At 38.6% G+C, this 18657-nt stretch overlaps 1 protein-coding gene across 3 annotated transcripts in view; it reads left to right on the plus strand.

Annotated features, from left to right (window-relative positions):
* The window catches only part of macrod2 (mono-ADP ribosylhydrolase 2), a 617779-nt gene that overhangs the window by 553552 nt on the left and 45570 nt on the right, over positions 1-18657 (plus strand). For 2 of the 3 annotated variants that reach the window (XM_053502322.1, XM_053502324.1), the window contains exons 9-10: positions 1742-1823; positions 12178-12222. In XM_053502322.1, the coding sequence (XP_053358297.1) occupies positions 1742-1823; positions 12178-12222 (127 nt within the window). The remainder of the gene's footprint in view (positions 1-1741; positions 1824-12177; positions 12223-18657) is intronic. The other variant, XM_053502323.1, reaches the window with a different exon arrangement.

Consider the following 18657-nt stretch of genomic DNA (forward strand, 5'->3'; position numbering starts at 1 on the left):
CCAATACTCAGAAGATAGCGTTAAATAAGTGGACCAATAAATAAATAAAATAAGGACCAGCCGAGACACCTCGGACAGTTTAACGGGCTTCAAAGCTGTCCTCGAGCTGTCTCTCATTCTCGTTCGGGGTCAAGGATCGAGGGAAGCCGAAAGAGAAAGAAACCCTTTATGGACACCGAATCGGCCCCCTGGAGACGTTTTGTCCCTCAAAGCTAAACAATGTTAGGCATCTCGAGTGAAGTCTTAACATTTCCTCCAAAGGGCAGACCATAAACTATTAATGGACAGCTGTCTGTCTAGATGCCCGAGCAAGAGAAGGTTTCTTTGTATTGAATCCTCATGTGGCGCATTACTCCTGAGAGCCATAAAGTCACAGTGGGGGTCTCTGTCTGTCTCTCCGTCTCTTCCTTTCCACCGCAGTAGAAATAGTCGTTAGTCATGAGAGTGTTTGGGAATATTACAATATGCAGCAGGATAATTATCGGTTGTCTCAGTTTGTGGTCCATTTCCTGCACAGCAGGAGAGTGTGCGACACCTACATTAGTGTTATGTGTGAGGAAAAAATAAGTAATGGCATCACTGGTTGAGGCGTGAACAGGCAAAAATTGCTGGCTGTAATGGTTTTCTTTGGGGTTTGAGTTGGTTCGGCTGGGCTTTAGAGCGATACACAGTGTCTAGTCATGAAAGAAATAGACTGTATAAGGTTTAATCAATGTTAGGAGCAATAACAGTGGGTCGCCGCCTCCTGGGTTCAGAGTGAGTATCTTGGTTGGTGTGTCGTATTGTAACCTGCAAAGGGAATCCATTTAAATGTAAATCTTACTGTAATCCATTATTAAATCATGTATTATTAGGTTATTTAATTTAGCTTTTCTATTGAGTTAAATGATTTATTGCTTCACAACAACAGCAAAAAAATAATAATAATAAAAAACACCATAAACTTTTCCTATGTTATGACTCTTCTCTATCTGCTTGAATAAAATCTTCTCAGAACTGCTTTTCTATAATTAATACTTTATGTGAAAAGAAATTCAAACTCCAAACGTTCGACCCCTATTTTTTTTTCTCTTTCTCTGTCTCTCTGCAGTACATTATTTCAAAAGTGCGTTTTGTTTTTCTTTACACTTTGTCTTATATTCTTCAATAATAGATATTTTGCTCAGGGCCTAAATAATACACACCGACATCTTCAGCCCTGGACATTTTTATATTCATGCTTTAAAAGTTTGTTGTTTAAGAGTTCCCCAAGTAAAACAGGAGAGAAGGTGTTTAGTAGCCCGACGCGACCTGTTGTCGCGAAATCATAGCGAAACCCATTAACAAATGTATCACGAGTATAAAGCATGTCGAGGTATTAAAGTAATCGCTAAACAGCTTGAAAAGTGATAATTAACAATGCAATTAACAACACAGCAGTCTTTGTAATTAGCGACATAATACGATCGCAGCAGTGCGCAGTGTACTTACGACTATATGAAGAAATATTTAGTATTAATCAATATTATAAATGTTGTTTGTTAATTATGTCACTTGGAAAGCTGTTTAAAAAAATGGCGAATGATGAAATGAAGCCTAACTTGGATTTGAATGTGTGTTACGCAGCACATGTTGAAGTCTCTGGTGCTTTCATGTGTGCCGTATTGTATTCAGGATACCCCCTTGAAGTGCAAATTAAAAAAAGCCTTTTAATTTAAGAATAAATGTATTAATTGATCATTATTTGTTTTTATTTCCGCAGATCGACCGCATCATCTTTTGCGTCTTCTTGGAAAACGACTACAGGATTTACAACGGGAAGATGTCCACTTACTTCCCTACAGGTATTTGATCTGTTTTTATCCCTTGCATATCTTACGCGTATCTGCTAATTTACATGGTCAGCCTTGCTTTGAGAGGTGGTTAACATGCTCTTTGAGTACAGATAAAGCAATTGAAATAACAGCTCATGCACACATCATTCATACACACGTGTGTCAGGCTTCAGGCGTACAGTACATTCAATAACAGCGCTGAAGAAAATTCTTCACTGAACGAATGGGGCAAGCATTTTCAACAGGCTAATTATGAGCCAAAGCTGTATAGTGTATGAATGCTGGCAAATACAAAAATTTAATGAAGTGTTAGGTCATTTATTTTTTTTATAGGAAATACTACAGTATATATATATATATATTTTTTTTTTTTTTTTTTCTTATTTTTTTTTTTTTTTTATTAAAATGCAAAGCTTTTTTATTGGGTTCCATGTTTGCAAAATCTATGACCCTCAGAATCTGACACCCTGCTGTTTAAATGTTCTTGGCACCTTTAATAAAAATATTTCTATCCCCCTCTTAACATACATTCAGAATTGAGTTGCATGTGCGAACAGCTTCATTCAAAGCAGTTGAGGTTCAACATTAAGTTAAATGGGCTATGTTGATTTGCAAAGCAGTAAAACGGTTTTGAAAGTAATGTATAGAGTAGATTAGTTATGACAGTCCTGATACTGAACCTTGTGGGACACCATGCAGAATTGATCTCCCTTGACTTGTTTCTTTTGAAGAATGGAAAGTGGTTATTCATTAAATTGCTAATTAAATTGCTTCATCAGTTAACAAGTTGAAGTAGGTTACCAAACTAAAATTGATATAAGGGGTGTTTAAGTCAAACCAGGACTTTTGATTTTGCAGAATAACAGAACAGATATGAGAGTAAAAATTTTCCTTATTTTTTTATATAATCCCCTACTACACTAATGCACTTATCCCAGCGATTCAATAGTGCTTGGATACCATCTAGGTAGAATGTTTTCTTAGTACGCCGGAGCCATGATCGAACTAGCTTCTTCTCATTTGAAACATTGGCCTCCCAGGAACTCCTTTAACAGTCCAAACATGTGGAAGTGGCTTGGAGCTTGGTCAGGGCTGTAGAGCGGATGTGAAAATAACTCCAAGCTGAGTTCCTGTAATGTACAAATAGTGTTGGTGAATAATTATATGTACATTTACATTACATTTTGGCATTTGGCAGACGCTCTTATCCAGACCGACTTACATTTTTATCTCATTTCACATTTGAGCAGTTGAGGGGTAAGGGCCTTGCTCAAGGGCCCAACAGTGGCAACTTGATGGTTGTGGGGTTTAAACCTGGGATCTTCTGAACCGTAGTCAAATGCCTTAACCACTTAGCTACCCCTGGCCCTGTGTATGTACTGTATGTACAGTATGTACAGTTCCCACAGACAGATGCGTCTCTTTTACAAGTTGGCATCAAGTTATCCGTTAATTTTCAAGGATCAGGCGTTCCACTTAGAGAATGTTCATGCAGTAAACAGGCTCTGAGCCACTTAACCTGAGTGTCTCATCACCATACTGTGCTTGAAGTCTTCTGTAAATGTCAGTCAGTGTTATTCCTTTATTCACGAAAAATTTTATCAAGTCCCGGTTAGACTCGAACGGCCCTCCTATTAGATTCAACTTCACAATGTTATCTCTCCGGAAACACCCAAACACACAAGGAGAACAGGTGTGGGACAGTCAATGAGTGAGCGTATAATATTTTATTTTTTATTCGCTCTCTGAAGTTGATTCGGCGTAGGCTGAAGTTCCTCGTACAGAGTGCGATCCAACGTGGTTTTGATTCTGTCATCACGTACAGTCATCCAAAACCGGGGGAAAAGACCTCAGATGTGTTTGAAGCAGAGCCACAGTGAATCATTGTCAGTGAATCACACAACGCCTCACACCTTTGCAAGTCTGGTTCTCGTTCGATTGTCAGCGTGGGCCTGTCCCTGTTGCTGAAGTGGTACGTGACCCTTACAGACTAAATCTCTATCTAGGCTCTTTGGTCTGTCTTTGGTTGTGTTCTCGCTCTCATCCCACCTCCTTTCCTGATTCGCCATGGTGCGAATCTCCTGAGACAGAACATCATCCAGTTCCCACAAGCCAGTTCCCGTTTTACAGTCACGTACCATGGAAAGGGCACCGCTCTCAAAGGACGGCCCTTTTACTGATGTTTCTTTGCCTCCCCAGATGATAAACAGTCACATTATGCAGTAAAGAATGCTTTGTAGACCTGTTGGCCCTTCCTTAGCATCCCTGTCACAGAGTCTAGAGCATGTTCTATTCGATGATGAGGCCCTGTGGAGAACTTTTCAAACAGAAGTACCGTGAGGATTATGTTATTCACTCCAATGTTCATAGATACACACACACACACACACACACACACACACACACACACACACACACTCTCTCTCTGTCTTTCCCTGCGGCCCCACTGAAAGATGGCAGCCACTTGAGAGTCTCTGATTATATTGGGCCACCTCCTGCACACTCGGCCCGTCTCTTTGCGTTAGCTCTGGGAGATGAGACAGCGTAGCCACTTTTTTCTCTCCGTAACCACTCTCCAAGATTATGCCAGCTAGAATGAGCACATTGCCAGCACGAATGATCTTGTGCATAAAAACAGGTCTCTAATGCGATAACACAGAGGAAAGCAAGTCTTATTTTTGGTATTTTCCAAACCAAAAAGCTTTTTTTTTTTATATCCCCCCCCCCCCAATCTAAAAATATAAGAGTACTTATTTAATTCACCTCTTAGTCTGAATTAGATGTGAACAATTCATCAATTCATGCCACTGGCTATATTTGTTTCTCACGCTCTAAATAGCCATATCTTTATTTGATCTATCAAAACCTAACTGGGATGTCGGGAAGGGGGCTTGTTAGCTTGTTCGGAAGAAAAAAGAATGTGATGCTAAAATTTGGAATATTTCACCTGCCTCTGCCAGCGTGCTCTGTGAATTCTGGCTGTGATAATTCCTCAAGCTATACCACTCATTTTTATGACCTGTCTTGAATGGAGATGTGCATGTTTTTTCACACAGGATTTTTTTTTTATACCTGACAGTATTATTTTCAAATGATTTTAGTTGAAATGCTATAACTAAATTAAACTATAGAAGTAGAGTTGTGAATTGGAGAAACGAGAATTTTTTGTGATTTTTAATTTGATTTGATTAAATCACACAAGCATATCTGATCCGTCTTACACAGCTATATTTCTTACAGGTTTTAAAGTATTTAAATGAGCAAAAACAATTAATGAGCATTAGAATATTTTGCAACTTGTGTTGATTGTTAAAATCTACATCATACAAAGTGATTAGCGTTCGTTTTTGTTTTTTGCATTCACTCCCAAACAACAAAAAATTCAAATTTCCTCAAATTTCAGGAATTTGTCAAGTTTAGACGATGTAACGATTATAGATTATCTAGTTTAAAAGTACCGATTGACTCGGCAACAGAAACTGGCTCATTCATGCAGTGAATCAGATCGACCTACAAAAGATTGATTCAGTTGCATAATCGATTTAATCGCACAGCTCTAATTAAACGGCTAATTATAAGGCCTATAAGCAGATACCAAAAATTAGTGAATAAATGTGGACCTTTTCTTGCTAAGGCACATCCTACAGTACCTTTTATATACCTGCATATATAATCCTTTGACCACATGAAAGTAATAATTTCCCAAAACATGCAGGTATTTTACGTTACCTTACTTACTCGATAGAAATTCTATGGCAAGGTTTTTTTTTCCTTTTCTTTAAAAATGAAAGGGTGTTTTTTTGTTGTTGTTTTTATTTTCAGTTAAGGAAGCAGTAGCCGTCTGCTCACTCTAAATAACATGTTGATGTTCAATCCAAATGTAGTTTTGCAAATGTCTGTAAGTCAGTGCACTTTACTTTTAGCATTATGTAAATGAAATGCAGGTGTGGTAGCATGGCAAGCAGCATTGTTATTAAAGCCGCAGGTGGTGAAGGTGAAAGGTTTGGGAGATTAAAAAGGGATAGAGCTCATTTCAGGGTAAATGACATGGTGGCAGCGGCAGGGTCACCGATGTTAATTGCGACCCCTGGGTGATTAATGAGATTCATCTGCTCTGTGAAGTTCTTAAAACTGTGTTTCTTTTTCATGCTTTGACAAATTCCAGTCTTTCACCCTCTGTTAGTGAGTTCTTCATGAAAGCACCAGTCTTTGTTCTGTTAAAGCACCCCCCCTCCCTCCCCAACTGACATCAGGGTCTTTATTACCGCCGTTATAGCTAACATTTGGCAGGTCAAGAGGGAGAAACGGCACAAATACCCTGGTTACCACCTGAGATGAAGAATACTTAAGTGGCGCCTGCAGTGATCATTAGACCTTGTGTCCCTAATGGCATGTAAAATATTGATTGAAGAAACTGATAAGATATTGATTGGAGCAAGGATACTGTAGCTTGGTTAACATGGCTGCGTGTGTGAAATCTCACCTCAGGACTCACCTCGGGTTGTGGGAGAGAAATATAATAAGACCAATTTAGCACCTCTAGTGTTCCTGTCATAAAAAAATAAAAAAAACACTGTGAGAATATAAAGTCTTCGAAAAGCACAATCTTTGCACTTCTTCATCCCTGCAGGATCCAAGGAGCCCGGAAAAAACCTGCAGCTTATTTGTACCGGGCCTTAAAGGCCTGTCGTATTCACAGATATTCACATTTAGCTCGCCAGAAGTGTCACTGTCGCTTTAGCTCTTGTATCTCAGCTTCCTCTTTCTCATTTAGTCTTTGACTGTTTAACAAGTCTTACACCATCATCCATCAGATCCATGTATCTTTTTTCCCTTCTCGCTATTTCAGAAAGTACAGGCAAATGTGAAGCTGATCTCAAGAACCGTCAAGGAATTATATAATTTATTTTTAAAAGATGTAAATCGCTGAGTTCATTTCGGTTCACCGTTTTTTCCCGACATCAGCTTCAGAAAAAGCGTGTTTTTGTGCTCCGATATCAACTTTGACACGACTCTTAATTCCGATGCATTAATTATGTCTTTTTATACCACAGGCCTGTTGATTACTCAGCTCTGATTAATCAGAAGGCGGTGATTGATTTTCTGTAGCAGCAGCTTTGACAGTAATCCCAGCTGCAAGGCAAATCACAGGTTTATACAAACACACTCATTCTAATACAGTATAGTCTCTATGGTAACAACTCGGGACTTCACAGTGACTTGTACGGCAGACGTGACACATAGCTATTCATCAACACACAGGAAGTGAAGTGTTTGTAGCTTTTATGAAAGGGATCTCAAGCATCAGCAGTCAGCAATGTTCTCGCCACGTGAAAGTCCTGACACTGGAGACTCCTTCCAGGAATCTGAAAAGCATCCTTACAGAATTCGAACAATTCTACAGGGTGGGTGAAAAAATTTACTAGGCAATAATTAGTGGCTATAGAACATTGGCGAGCTTATTTTCCCCATTTTGCTCGCACTGTGGTTAGGCAGGCATTTTACAGGACGTTGACTGGGACGCCGTGGACCTCATGAATGGCCTCCAAGAAGTCCAGATCTATAGGACAAAGCCTCGCACACTTGAGGACTTGGATTTAGGAGATCCCTCAGAAGACTGGTACAAACTGGTCAAGGAAACTGGTTGACGCCAGGAATTTAAAGATTTGCTTTCATTTGCCTATGCCTTTTCAATGACTTTTCATCCATCCTGTAAATTTTTTACTTTGCCTGTTATTCTGGGGTCCATCTTTAATAAGATTGAGTCAGCCATTTCTGGAAAGGATCTAGTGCTTTAATATAAAGCTATGACTTGAATAAGAGCTGGAGCTCCTTTCAAAATTGGTGTTATAGAAAATCAACTCCTTGTTAATCAGATTTGAGCATTCAACAGTACATTCCATTTATTTAATTATGCAGTGATCTAGACTTCAAACAACACTTACACCCTAGGGCAAATTAGAAAATACCAATCAGCCTACACCGCATGGTTTTAGACCTTGGGAGAAAACCAGAGTACCGGGAGGAGACTCACCAAGCACAGGGAGAACATGCACACAACCCAGAGACAGGATTCAAACCTGCAACCTTGTTGGTGCGAAGCGACAGTGATCGACCACTAAGTCACTAACAGTACTATGGTATCATGAATATTGCTAAACATCCAGAGTTTACTTATTAGTGCTTGGTGACTAGATGATGGTTTGTGTGTAATCAGGCTGGTAAGTTGATGAAACAGAAATACAGACATATATATAGTTAAAAAAAAGGAGATATATACTGTAAGGTTTAAAATGCAAGGAGCTGACCGGCTGTCAGATAACTCGTCTGGCTTATGATGGTTAAGTAATTGGCGTTTCAGGTAAAATTGAGGGATCTCGAGAAAGTAATCATTAGCTTTCTTTCCCAGAGAAGGAGAAATGAGAATTCATGCAATGGAAAATTGTAAAAGAAACTCAATACGTGTTCCGTTTGAGTTGAAGTCCCAGGTTTTTTAGTTTTGTTTTTTTTTCCCTCCCCTTTTGAAATTGGAACAGATCGCTGTCGATACGCCTTAGTGCACACTGTCCATAAATTGGGTCTTGCCTTTTTCCAAACTTACCCATGCTATGCAATTAGATATGAAGTCTATGCGCAACACTGCCCTTGTTCATTCATGCAGTTCTCTTCGGCTCCCTCTCTCATAACTCACTCCCCTCTTCGAGCAGCCTTTTCTATATTTGCCGGGCATTCCCACGTTCTATTTGCACATAATAGGGAAACCACCCGCTAGCTTTAATAGTGGCCTTCTTGCGCTAGTGTTTGCGCTGGAGAAAGGCTGTAATTTGTAGAGCCAGCTGTTAGCGGGTGTGTACATGCTGTCTGCTGCCATACAACAGGGGGTCGTGGGCTGCCAAAAGGGGTGAAAATGAAAGCTGAGCACGCCTTGCTGCCGCTTTCCTCGGAGAAGGAATATTGAACGGGACATGGCAGGTTAACATCATCAGAAACACCACGGGACTGTTTTGGAGCGTCACCACATGCGCCATTTTGCATGCCTCAAAGCACGTCCATTATGTGCAAAAAAGCTAGTAGGGAATCGAAGTTCCTTCTGGGTTTCTTTCCCCAAAAAAAATAAAAAATGCTTCTCATACTTTTCCACGGTACGTTCTGTTCTGACTGACGGTATTTTAAATGCGTACTAACAGTGGGATAATACTATTTGTTGATTTAATGCAGCGTATTGCTAATTTGTTTGGCGCTAAGCCAATTTGTTCCCTTTTGTCTTCATTTGCCTTTTTCTCCATGGTTAGATACGCACAACAGGAGGTGTGGCATTCGAAATTAACTTTGAGGTCTGAAACATCACCTCGCATCGTGAGAGAGAAACATAATAGGACCAATTTAGCACCACTGGCGCTGCAGACAGTGCCTGTCATAAAACCTGTGAAGATATAAAAGCCCCGAAAAGCCCGATTCTTGCACCTCATCATCATCCCTGCAGGAACCGAGGAGTCAGAAAGACCCGCAGCTTATTTGTACCGCGCTCTGCAGATCTAACATATTCACAGCAGAACTGTCACTGTACTCCATGTTTCTCTTCAGCTCCCTTCTTTTGCGGTTGTGTCTTCGCTGCAGTGGGAATTTTAAACCTAATTTTTATTTTTTATATTTTTTATTGCGAAAGCGGATATGAATGCAGTTTTTTTAGGGACGCGTTCGGGGGTCCAAAAGTTGCGTCAATATTTACTTGGGGAAAGTTACTCGTATCGTGAGGTTGGTTTCGCAGCTATGCTAATGACTTGGATGTGAGATTTTTTTTTTTTTCAGTTTCTGAGACAGAAAGACTACATTAATGCTTTTAAACTGGAAAAACTTGGTGACAGGGCCTCAAATAAGAATCCTCGATAGCCTTACAGTACATACTGTAATGATTTTTAACAGTTTATAGAATAGCACTTGATCCAGCACATCCTGTTCTATTGTATTTTATTTATTTAATATCATGTGCTCTTGTGTATATTTAGGTATATCATATAAGATACCTTCCTAGAATAACAGATTTTTTTTTTTTTTTTTTTGATAATTGGATGTTTGATGGTTTTCTTTGAAAAACACAAAAATAAGTTATCCCAAACTTACTGTGCAAAAGTCTTAGGCACCATATTATATGCTGTACCAATTTTGATATATATGTTTATCATTCCTGCATAATTAAGTACAAAATCATTCAGTATTTCTATATATAACTTAAAAACATTATGCCCCTGGGATTTGTATAAAAATAGAAAGGATCAAGTGTGACGAATTAAAAAGTCTCAGTTGACGGACGTGCATTGTTGGAGCGAGTGTGACAAACTTATGAGAAGAACTCATATTATCCAGCAAGCTCAGTAAAACCTAACAGCAAAAAGTCTTGGCGTACATACAAAAATATGGCATAAGCAAAAGATGCTTTTAAAAACATTTCTGCATAAAATAAACTTCTATAAAGAGCAATAAAGAGTAATAAAATAAACAGTCAATATTTGGAGTGAAAACTTATTGCTTAAAATCAGGAGTTTTAGACACAGATTTGTGCAGTTTTATAAGAAAACAGCTGTTAGGTTTTACTGAGTTTGCTGGATAATATGAGTTCTTCTGGTAACTTTGTCACACTCGCTCCAATGATGCACATCCTCAAAACGAGCGAGGCCGTGATTATGCTTCCTCTTTCGTCAACTGAGACTTTTTAATTCGTTCGGAGTAGCGTTGTGTTTTTTTTTTTCTCATCACAAACTAGTTGTGTAATTGATTGATTGCAGGAGCTGATTGGTTTGGGAGGCTGTGTAACTGATTAAAATAGACTTGGACACAGGCAAATCGAAAGAGTTCCAGAACACAATCTGGTCCCTGAAGATTTGTCTATGTGTGTGTGTGTGTGTGTGTGTGTGTGAAAGAGAGAGAGAGAGAGAAACCTGATGCAGGGAAGTGAAAAAGGCTATTTGCTAGGATTAGTACTTAATGAAAACTAGCTGTTGATTTTTTTTTTCTTTTCAATACGCCTGTGCTACCGTTTATTTTCAGGGAAAGAGGAAGAGACAGGTGATGGAGGCATAAACACTGCAATCTGTTTTACATAAAAAAGACTCAATTAGTTTCCGAACAATTCGTTATGCGTGTTAGTAGAGATTTATTTTCTTTCTTAAATTTATTTCTGTAGCGTGTATTTGCTTTTCATGATTTTTAGTATGACCAATTGTTGTGGTTTAACCGTCATCATAAAAATTACAAAAAAAAAACACGAAGCAATGTACCGTACTGTATTTTTAAAAATTTTTATTAACATGTCAATATCAGATGCACATGCTGTCAGCAGCTGTCAGCCTACACACACTTTCATGCGACTGAAAGCACTAATATTTGCACTGTTTTATTTATACTGTTTCATATACTGTATATAACATGCCAATCCATGATTTACTGCTAGGTTTAAATTATCACTGTTGGTAATGAAAATACATTTTTATGCCCTTTGTCTGTGAATCCCAGGTTTTTTTTCCCCCGCTCTAAGAAAGAACTTCTTATTCTGAAAGGGGGAAGAAAAAAGTTCAAAGAAAGAGCACATCATGCTTTATGGTCAGCTGGACTAAAGAAGTCGTCTGTCTGCTTTAGCCAGAGGGTTCACTAACACACACCGTCTCGCTGGAACATGACATGAGTGTTTAATCTGAGCTGAGATCTTGCTGGGTGCTGTGCATGTGTGTATGCATCTTTATGATATCCATGTGACTGAGGTGCAGCTCTGCTCAGCTGTAGGCTGGAGATATACTGTATACTCGCTTTTTTACTTATTGTTCCTTAAATTTTAACATTACATTGCACGGCAAGCTTCTGATTTGAGCCGTACGCTGTAACACAATAGAAGAGAGATAAGAAATGGCCCTGTAACAATCCTGGTACGCATTTAAAAAAATGACATGTAGGTACAAAAAAAAAAAAAAAAAAGACGTTGTCCTCTTCCTCAAATATACATATTTTTTCCTATAATTTAAATGGTAAAATATTTTATTTAGCAAATACTTAACATTATATACTGTACAGTGTCACACCACATACCTTTACAGATAGCTTTATTGCAAACCATAAACGTTCCCCGCATGAACAACAAACACACTGAGAAACCTCAAGAAAGGGAATCTGTGATCTATATTTCGTAGACAATACGTTTTTAAGGGTTTACCATAAATCACGTGATTGATTCCCTCACCGTGAAATGCACTGTCATGACATTCTCTGTCTGCGCAGTATCAGTGCAAAACAAATACACTTTCACTGCGATACCGCTCTTATCGTAGCGGCCGTGCTGAATCTTTCTCTCTCCCTGTCTTTCTCTCGCTGACAGATAACGAAGAATGCGAGGAGGAGAACGAGGCCCACACGGTGGACGGTGAGTGATGGCGCTCTTCACGTGGAAAATTACACGGCAGAACATCCCACATACTACGCCAAGGCATTTCAGGAATTATTTTCTCTTTGGTTCATCATGCCAGCTATGCAATTACCAAATACACAATAAGTGGAGAGTCTGCAATTTCATTTGCTGATCTCTGGAATGGATTTTTGTCCGTATTGCGCTGAGATTGCAGAGCTGGATTTTGGTAATTGGTTCAACAGTCTTGTAAACCGCTACACATCTTGTTTCCGCACTACATGTCTTTTTTCTTCTTCTCTGTAACTGCTTTGAAATCACTTTAAGATCAGTTATACAGGACGGGTTGAAGTCTGGCTGAAACCATGATTAGCATCGTCTTGCTAATGATTAGCTTGTGGGATTAATCAAACATATAAATCACACACTGTTTTTTTGTTTACGCTAATGTTCGTCTAATGTTAGGTAGCATTAGTGTGTCGCTTTGTTAGCACAGCTCTCCAGTTTTACTTTCTAGTCTTAATTTACAGTACAGGTCACTGGGGTACTTTGGAGACAAAAGTCTTAGGTTATTAGTCCCCTAGTTTCTAGTCATAATCTTAATGTTTCTAGGATTCTGTTTTTTAGTTATTGTTTAGTAGTTTTTGCGTTTAAGTTTCCTAGTCCTTAGTCTACAGCTGTTGTCTACTACATTTTAGGTCCCTACTTCCTAGCTACTACAGTAGGTACATTCTCCCAATACATTAGTTCCCCAGTTTCTTATAGGTCCCTAGTATTTAGTCCTTAGTTTTCCAGTTTTCAAATTCAACTTCTAGTTTCTTAGTTCACAATTTTCTACCTAGTTCCTTAGCTTGTAGTTCACAAACTCTCAGCCTCTAGTTACTGTCCCTTAGTTTCCCAGTTTCGTAGGTTCCCAGTACTCAGACCCTAGCTAGTGTTTTCCAGGTTTTAGGTCCCTAATTTCTCATTTCCTCAATTGACTAGTTTTTTTATTTATTTTTAGTTTCCTAGTCCTCAGTCTACATCTATTGTCTCCTACAGTACATTTTTAGTTTCCTACTCCCTAGTTACTAGGTACTTTCTCCCTAAACATTATTTCTCTAGTTTTCTTACATTAGGTTCCTAGTACCTACTATAGTACTTAGTCTCTCAGTTCCCAAATTTTTAGCTGCTAACTGTTGTTACCCTGTTCTTAGTTCACTATCATTTTTAGTTCCCTTGTTTGTAGTTCCCAAACTCTTATCCCCTAATTATTGTCTACTAGTTCCTGAGTTCCCTAGTTCCTTAGGTCTCCAGTTCTCATCCCCTATCTGTTAATATTTTTTTGTTTCCAAGTTATTTTTCCAGGTTTGTAGTTTCCTAATTCCTTAGTTTTCTGGTTTTCAATCTTTATATATTGAATAGTAGTTTTTGAGCTCCCTACTTCCTTAGTTCCCTATTTTTTTATTTATTCATTTCACAGCCCTTGCTATTGTCTCTCAGCTTATCGGTTCCTTTTTACTAGATTTTTTAGTTTGTAGTTTAATTCGGAATACGCTCACTAAATCTGATCAGACTCAGGTGGGTTATTAAGTGGTACCAGTTTGGAAATTCATGTGGTGTGTGATTGCTTTGCATAGAATTTTATAGAATGCTCAAATAGCTAGCTGTTTTTCAAGAGCCTTGACATCTTTATTGTTTATAACACACAACAGATTAAAGCCAAGATTCATCAATTAGGAAGCAAAGCAAATACATTTAAAAAAAAAAAAAAAAAAGATGTGTGCCTTTGCATTTCAAATGCTTTTGACAAGAGCTGGGTCCTAAATCTTCATCCACATCAAGTATGATTAATGAAATAATTCATTTTACATCATTTACATTTACACCATTCCTTCGTCCTTCGGAGTTGCCTGGTCAAGGTGCTTTAAATCAGGCGAATCATTTCTTTGTTTTGGAGCATAGTGCCATTTAAATCCAACATAAAGAATAACTGTGTTGGCATTATTATAAAGACTTATCTCAACCTGAGACCAGTTATGAACTGATAATAATTTCCTGGCCTTGCAAAAGTCTTTGCCCCCTCAAGCTTTCCCACATGTTGTAGCTCAAGCAGAGAGAATTCTTACAAAATCCACTGCATTAAAAACACTCGTTGTTTCTCAGTCCTCTGACCCCAAAACTCTTGCGCAGAATGTGACCCATTAGCAGCACGATTTGCAACTGAACCATAAAACACACTCCACCTTGAAGAAATTCCACATTGAAGTTTTTGAGGATGATAAAATCAAAGCCATCTGCCGTAGCGGCACATTCATCTCTACACTGTACCGTGTGTGTTTCCGTGAGGGCGATCTGTCGGTGCCTATTATTTTTACTGGACACTTAGTGAGCACTTTTTAAAAGGTGATGTGCCAAAGTGTGCTAATATTCAGCGTTTTGGCAGGAAGGCAGAGTGAAGTCATGTCTTATTGGTTATTTGTGGAAGCCTTCGCACGCTCACCAAGTGCAATCAGCTTCCCTTCTGCTGCAGTTGACCCATTCCAATGATTGCCATGTGTGTATTAGTGCCAGCGTTTTTGTGAAGCTTCGAGGAGATCGACGGTGAATTAGAATCCTTTAGTTAGGTTTAGCCTCTTTTTTACTTCTAAAATTTGGTTGCAGTCGCAAATTTCACGTAATAATAAAGATCACACAGTAACTCTCAAATTAATATTTATCAGGTTTCTCTCTCTGTGTCAGTTCCAGTGTAGGCTCCGCGCAACTCCCGATTACAAAGACACACTCACAGACCCGTGCGCATACAGTACCCAGTTTCACCCAGCTTAGCCTCTGTTTCATTTTGTAAACGTCTGATTGTCAGCCAAGCCCTGGCCTTTAGCAGCGCCGCAGTTAGCCAGACTTTCTGGATCCAGTTCAAGAGCACAAATGGCTGCCATTCTCACATGGAATTCAGGCTCTTTTGTAGCAGTGCATCAGGCTTCTCTCTCCTTTTTTTAACTCTTTTTTTTTTTCTATCACCATTCTATTTATCTTCCATTCAGCTCCCATTCTATTTATCTCTTTTTTCTCTCTCTTTTCCTCTTTTTGTCCAGTTATATCGCCTACCATGCCTCAGACAGCATTCAGGACGTAGCCTCTAAAGCGTAAAAGCCAAAACCGTAATATTTGAATGGTCCCCGTCTTGACCTCGTCCATTATAGATGACACTACTGTATATCCGTAATGGAAACAAAAGATGGAATCATTTTTTTATTATTTTTTGTAAAGGGTTTTCAGCCAATTTAATATCATAATTGCGTCCACTTGTGGAAAGTTGCTTATAAATCTAATTTCATGTCGCAATAATAATAAAGACAAAAAAAAAAAGGCAGTAAAATCTGAACAGCTGAGACCTTGTGTATAATCAGCAGTTCCTGTGTATAAGTCAATTCCAATCATCTCCAGCACATTCTTCTTCTTAACATCGCTCCAGGGCAAATGAGTGTAAGGTGAGTGCAGGCTCTTTTTTTTTTTTTTTTTAAGGGTAATCTCCAAATTTGCCTTAAAATTCTGCACTTTCAGCTTCTTTGCTGGCATTCTGCTGAAACAATTACTATCTTTCCCAATAAGACAGACCAAAGTTAATTAGATTTGGACACCGGAGGGTGCTGGTAGGCAGTTAGCATGACACCCTATTCATTTGTCTACAAGTAAGAAAAGCTAAAGGAGTTTTTTTTTTTTTTTTTTTCTTCCCCTCCATTAATATTAGAGTCAATGCTGTTGGTGTCTTTAGGGAAATCTCCTGTACTGTAGAAATCCTGTTTCAATAAGCAGCATCGCCCAAGAGACAAGAGGATAGCGTCAATACTTTCAAGCAGACAGAAGAGCCGTAAATACCGTACTTTTTCAAATACAGACATTAAACCTGATTTACTAATCTAATCACGTAAGCCGGCATCGTTGTTTGTGTAATGATGTATAATTTATCAGACTTCCCAGCATGTTATTAAATCATCGCTCTTCAACAAAGGATCCTGACGAACACCACCTCTGGAAGATTTCTGAAAGGCCAGGAGAAAAATTGGATGTTTCTTTCTTCATGTAAAGTAATATATTAAGCATAATAAGATGTGCATTAGTAAGTCTGGGAGTGTGCTGTTAGAGAAACATAAACAAAGTCAAGGCAAGGCAGTGCGATGAAGCCTGACACTAAAGTTTATTATCTTTTTTATAATGGCACATTCATAAGTGTTTATGCTTAATGATTAGAAAGTTGTATTTTCATCAAGAGGAAGTCGTGCATTTTCACTATTTAAAGTTATATTTAACTTTGCAGAATGTCTGCTCTTATTACAGCTATAATCATATCTTAAATTTTTATTAAAGTAATACAAGTAAGATTTTTTAAACATTTATACGAGAGGCGTCCAAGTCAAACCAGGACTTTTGATTGCACAGAATGACGGAACGCAATTATGAAAGTAAAAACTGCTTTTATTTCTCGATATAATCCCCTGCTACACTAATGCACTTATTCCAGTGATACCACCAAGGTAGAGCGATTTCTCCACCGGATCCATGATCAAACTGCCTGCTTCATGTCTAAAACACCGGCCTCCCAGGAACTCCTTTAATGGCCCAAATATGTGAAAATGGCTAAGAGTGTGAGGTCAGGACTGTACAGGGGACGTGGCAATAACTCCGAGCCGAATTCCTGTAACATGCAAGTGGTGTCCCTGAATGATTGTGTGTACAGTTCCCATGCACCTCTTCCAAAAGTTATACAAGATATCTGTTGATTGTCAAGGATCAGGTGTTACACTCACTGAATGTACACTCACCGCTTCAGTTCACAAATCTACGGGCTTTTTAAAAATGTTTGCACCGTTCAAAAAAAACTTACTGTAGTTGAGAATCTCATCAATACAAGAAATTTCATCACAATGTCCCGGTTTGACATGAACGCCCCTCATAGTTGTGTTTAATGTTGAGGAACATACTGTGGGAGGAGAAAGTTATGATCTAATATAACTTACATTACAACTTCTCAGAAAAAATGTACTAAGACTAAATGTCATGTTATCAAGAAATTCTTTATCTTGAAGACTTTTCTATAGTGGAAAACTTAAATCCTGAGCATTATTTCCTGACTGGTACAAGGCACTAAGACTGGGGACTCCTTTAAAAAAATAATCAAATTTAGAGGTAAGGTTTGGTCTTGCTTTTTTTTGGATGCTTTTTTCCTCCCACAGTCCAAAAACATGCAGATTTGGCTAATTGGTGCTCCCAAAGTTGCCTGCAGTGTGTGAATGTGTGTGTGCCCTTCGATGGATTGGCCCTCCAGGGTGTACCCCACCTTGTGCAGGTTTGTCTCCTGGGATAGGCTCCAGGCCCCCCGCCACCCTGAATACAGGAGGGTATAGAAGTGGTATACAGTAGAAGGTGAATGAGTGTGTGTCCAGACTTTTGACTGGTACTGTGATTAGAGTTGCAGTTATAGAAAATAAATCAACACCTTCTAACCAGTCGGAACTGAGAACACCACGGCACTGTGGAGTCAACTAAAACGACACGTTTGTTCTGACCTGCCCTTCTCTCCAAGCTATTTTAAACATATTTTCCCAGTTACTTTTTTTTTTTTTTTTAATCTGTCAACAGATTTGTATTTTTTTTTTTTTTTTTTTTAGAAAAGCACTGAATAATTTCGGCTGTGTTTATCGAGACAGACTCGGGTCATTTTCTTTCTCTCGGAGTGAAATTGCTCAAAATTAATTATGTCTCCCAAATAAGGTCAAATCAGTTTTTGAGGTTCGACTGTGTTGGCAAGCAAGGTTAACAGAAAATCATTAAAAGCTTTGAAATAAGCTAATGAGATTTCTCATAAGCTTGTTTAAGCACCATTTCAGGATGAAAGAGCCTTCGCTAATTTGATGCAAGGCTTTGCCTGGATAAATTGGTAATGATTGTGTGTTACAAAGGCAGCGGGGAGAAATAATGGAGAATGGAGATGAGATGAATGCAAGCTTGTAGACTGGCTTATGTGTAAGAGTAACAAAGGTCGAAGGTGTCCCGAAATACATTTGAGGTGTCGCAAAAGTAGAAAAAAAAGGCAGATGATCTAGATTATCCTATGGAATAATAATAATTTAAAAAAAAAACGTTACAGTAATGCATTACAGTATGTTAGCAATAAGTCATATTTATAAAACCATTAAAAAAAACAACAACAGGACATGCCGTTAAAGGGAAATTGTGATTGACAGGTTGGTGGGATATAAAACCAGGAGTTTGTTATAAAGTCGTGTTAATTTTTAGCTTGCACGTCACATGTCTAAATTAGCGCTGCGGGAGTGTCGTTTAATTAGCTTGTAGTATTTTGGCACCTTATGTGCGTTAATCTAACAGTGAACAAACGTGCAGAACATGTGCTCTCTAGGGTTAGAGGCACTGACAGCAATCTGTACTCGAATGCTAAAAAGGACTACATGACAA

Source organism: Clarias gariepinus, chromosome 8 (genome assembly GCF_024256425.1).
Source record: "Clarias gariepinus isolate MV-2021 ecotype Netherlands chromosome 8, CGAR_prim_01v2, whole genome shotgun sequence".
Taxonomy (NCBI): domain Eukaryota; kingdom Metazoa; phylum Chordata; class Actinopteri; order Siluriformes; family Clariidae; genus Clarias; species Clarias gariepinus.